The sequence below is a fragment of the Phoxinus phoxinus genome (genome assembly GCF_949152265.1).
Source record: "Phoxinus phoxinus genome assembly, chromosome: 8".
In the NCBI taxonomy this organism is placed as follows: Eukaryota; Metazoa; Chordata; class Actinopteri; order Cypriniformes; family Leuciscidae; genus Phoxinus; species Phoxinus phoxinus.
This window is the reverse complement of record NC_136883.1, coordinates 37,960,366-37,962,865: the sequence shown is the minus strand read 5'-3', so window position 1 is coordinate 37,962,865 and position 2,500 is coordinate 37,960,366. Positions and strand designations below refer to the sequence as shown.

Here is a 2,500-nt window from a genome sequence, read left to right as displayed (position 1 = left end):
TCCTCTCTGCTCTGCGATGTGTTTGTCACTGTGTGAGAACATGGTGTGTGTGAGAGAGGCGTGGCTTGTCGGACATAGCAACAGTAACTAAAAGGGGGCGGATCTTCGCGAACGGCATTATAACATAATGTAATATGTGGCGATAATGTTTGCAGTGGCTTCATAAATTAATTAAAAACACAAAAAAGCACGGCACACCTGATGCATTTCTTCATTTCCTAGAACTAGAGTTTACGAACCTTGCTGTATCTTTGTGTAATTAATGAAGGCGAGACACTACAGGCACTTTATGCATCTGTCAATTTTGAGATTTCAAGCTTTTTGGCTTTTCATAAAGTGTTTTTTCAGACTAGTGGACAGAAAACATAGAAAATAGACTTTTAACTGTATCTTTTAGAACACTTTATCTATTTGCGCCTGTAGATTTCGATGACAGTGTATATCTTTAAAGGCCGTTTCCTCAGAATGAGTTTTTCCTCCTACACTGAGCCAGACGTCACCAAACTTTACAGTTTTTCTGATTTGTGATAAATAGAGATATCCAGAATCCCCTCTGTAAAAACCTTTGACTCTAATATATATATATATATATATAAAAACAAGAATTTTGAACTTAAATGTTCAGATTTTTGTTCTAGAAATGTATGCAAATTAGTACATATTTAATTAGGTAACACCTCATTTGTATATTTAAACATAACATGTAAAAAATTGCAATTATTAATGTAATCACAAAAACTGGTGAAGTATGGTGATATTTATCAGTTTGTCTTTTACTCATTCACCTGGGGTGTCGGTAACTGCGCCGCGCTTCTGGGTTGTACGTCAGAACGGAGGCTCACTAATGGCCAGCATCACACGCATGACCAGCGTCGGCCAATAGTGAGCCTCCGTTCTGACGTACAAAAAGCATTCTCGTCGCTTGATAAACTTAAGGTTGAGCCGCTGTAGTCACATGAGCCGAGCGAGTGTTCGTACCTTTGCATGTGATCCCGTTCCCGATCCAGCCCGGAGCGCAGCTGCATCTGAAGCTTCCGGCCGTGTTCGTGCAGGTGGCGTGCCGGTCGCAGTTATGAGCCCCGATCTCACACTCGTTGATGTCTAAAGCACACACACACACACATGAAGAGGGAGTCACAGACACATACGTCAGTCTATAGAGGTTATGCGTGTGACGTCACTGACAAACACTGACAGAAAACGACACAAGGTTTAGAGCTGGACGATATGATGATATATATAACAGTGATATGAGTGATCACATGGGTTTAGAGCTATATTGTGTTTATATAAAGGTAGGATACAGATATGCAAATATTTTCCAGATAATATTGTGAATATGTTTAACAGTATATATACAGAGCAGGTACACACACACACGAGAGCAGTTTTGATCTCTTGCTGAACTATAGTGTGGTGACTCATGTCAACGGCCCCTTCCTGGAGCATGACATCATTTCCTGTTGTGCATGCTGGGACCCAGGATCCTGTGAGCGGTCAGTGTCCATCTAATGAGCGTGTTTAACGAGTGTGTGTTGAACATGTCTGATGAAGTTCATCACATTCTGTTCCATCATTGAGTCTCATTAGAGCAACAGACTCCAGCTCTCCGTGTGTCCTGAAATAACCCGAGCAGATCGACCTCTCCGTCAGTGCCTCTCGCTCTCCCTCTCTCTCCATCAGTGTCTCTCTCCCTCTCTCTCTCCGTCGGTGTCTCTCTCTCTCTCTCTCTCTCTCTCCATCAGTGTCTCTCTCCCTCTCTCTCTCCGTCGGTGTCTCTCTCTCTCTCTCTCTCTCCATCAGTGTCTCTCTCCCTCTCTCTCTCCGTCAGTGCCTCTCTCTCTCTCTCTCTCTCCATCAGTGTCTCTCTCCCTCTCTCTCTCCGTCAGTGCCTCTCGCTCTCCCTCTCTCTCTCTCCATCAGTGTATCTCTCCCTCTCTCGCTCTCTCTCTCCGTCGGTGTCTCTCTCTCTCTCTCTCTCTCTCCCTCTCTTCTTCTGTGTCTCTCGCTCTCTCTCTCTCCCTCTCTTCTTCTGTGTCTCTCCCTCTCTCCATCCGTGTCTCTCGCTCTTTCTCTCTCTCTCGCTCTCTCCTCTTCTTCTGTCTCTCGCTCTCTCCCTATCCCTCTCTTCTTCTGTGTCTCTCGCTCTCTCCCTCTCTCTCTCTCTCCCTCTCTCTCTGTCTATCTCTATTTCTTGTCTTGTTAACACGCTGGGCTTTTATTAGAGCACATCTAATCCACCAAATATGTGCCGGTTGACACTGAATGAAAGAGATTAAATGAGAGAGAGGAAATAACGGAAATACTCCAAAATGAACGACTCAAGAAAGGGCTTAACTGGCCTGATGGGAATTAGTCTCAGATAAACAAGCTCATCAATAAACACTCATTATGATGTCAGTCAAATTACACAGAATTAACGCAAAAACACGTGAAGTGATGATAGACATGATGTTTTATTTGTGCAGAAAAAATATATAAAATAACTTACCGTACATGT

The 2,500-nt window shown here is 43.5% G+C and overlaps 1 protein-coding gene across 2 annotated transcripts in view; it reads right to left on the bottom strand.

The window, feature by feature from the left end:
- fbn1 (fibrillin 1) overlaps positions 1–2,500 on the bottom strand; it is an 80,969-nt gene that overhangs the window by 31,387 nt on the left and 47,082 nt on the right. For both annotated transcript variants that reach the window (XM_079620190.1, XM_079620189.1), the window contains one exon: positions 979–1,101. In XM_079620190.1, the coding sequence (XP_079476316.1) occupies positions 979–1,101 (123 nt within the window). The remainder of the gene's footprint in view (positions 1–978; positions 1,102–2,500) is intronic.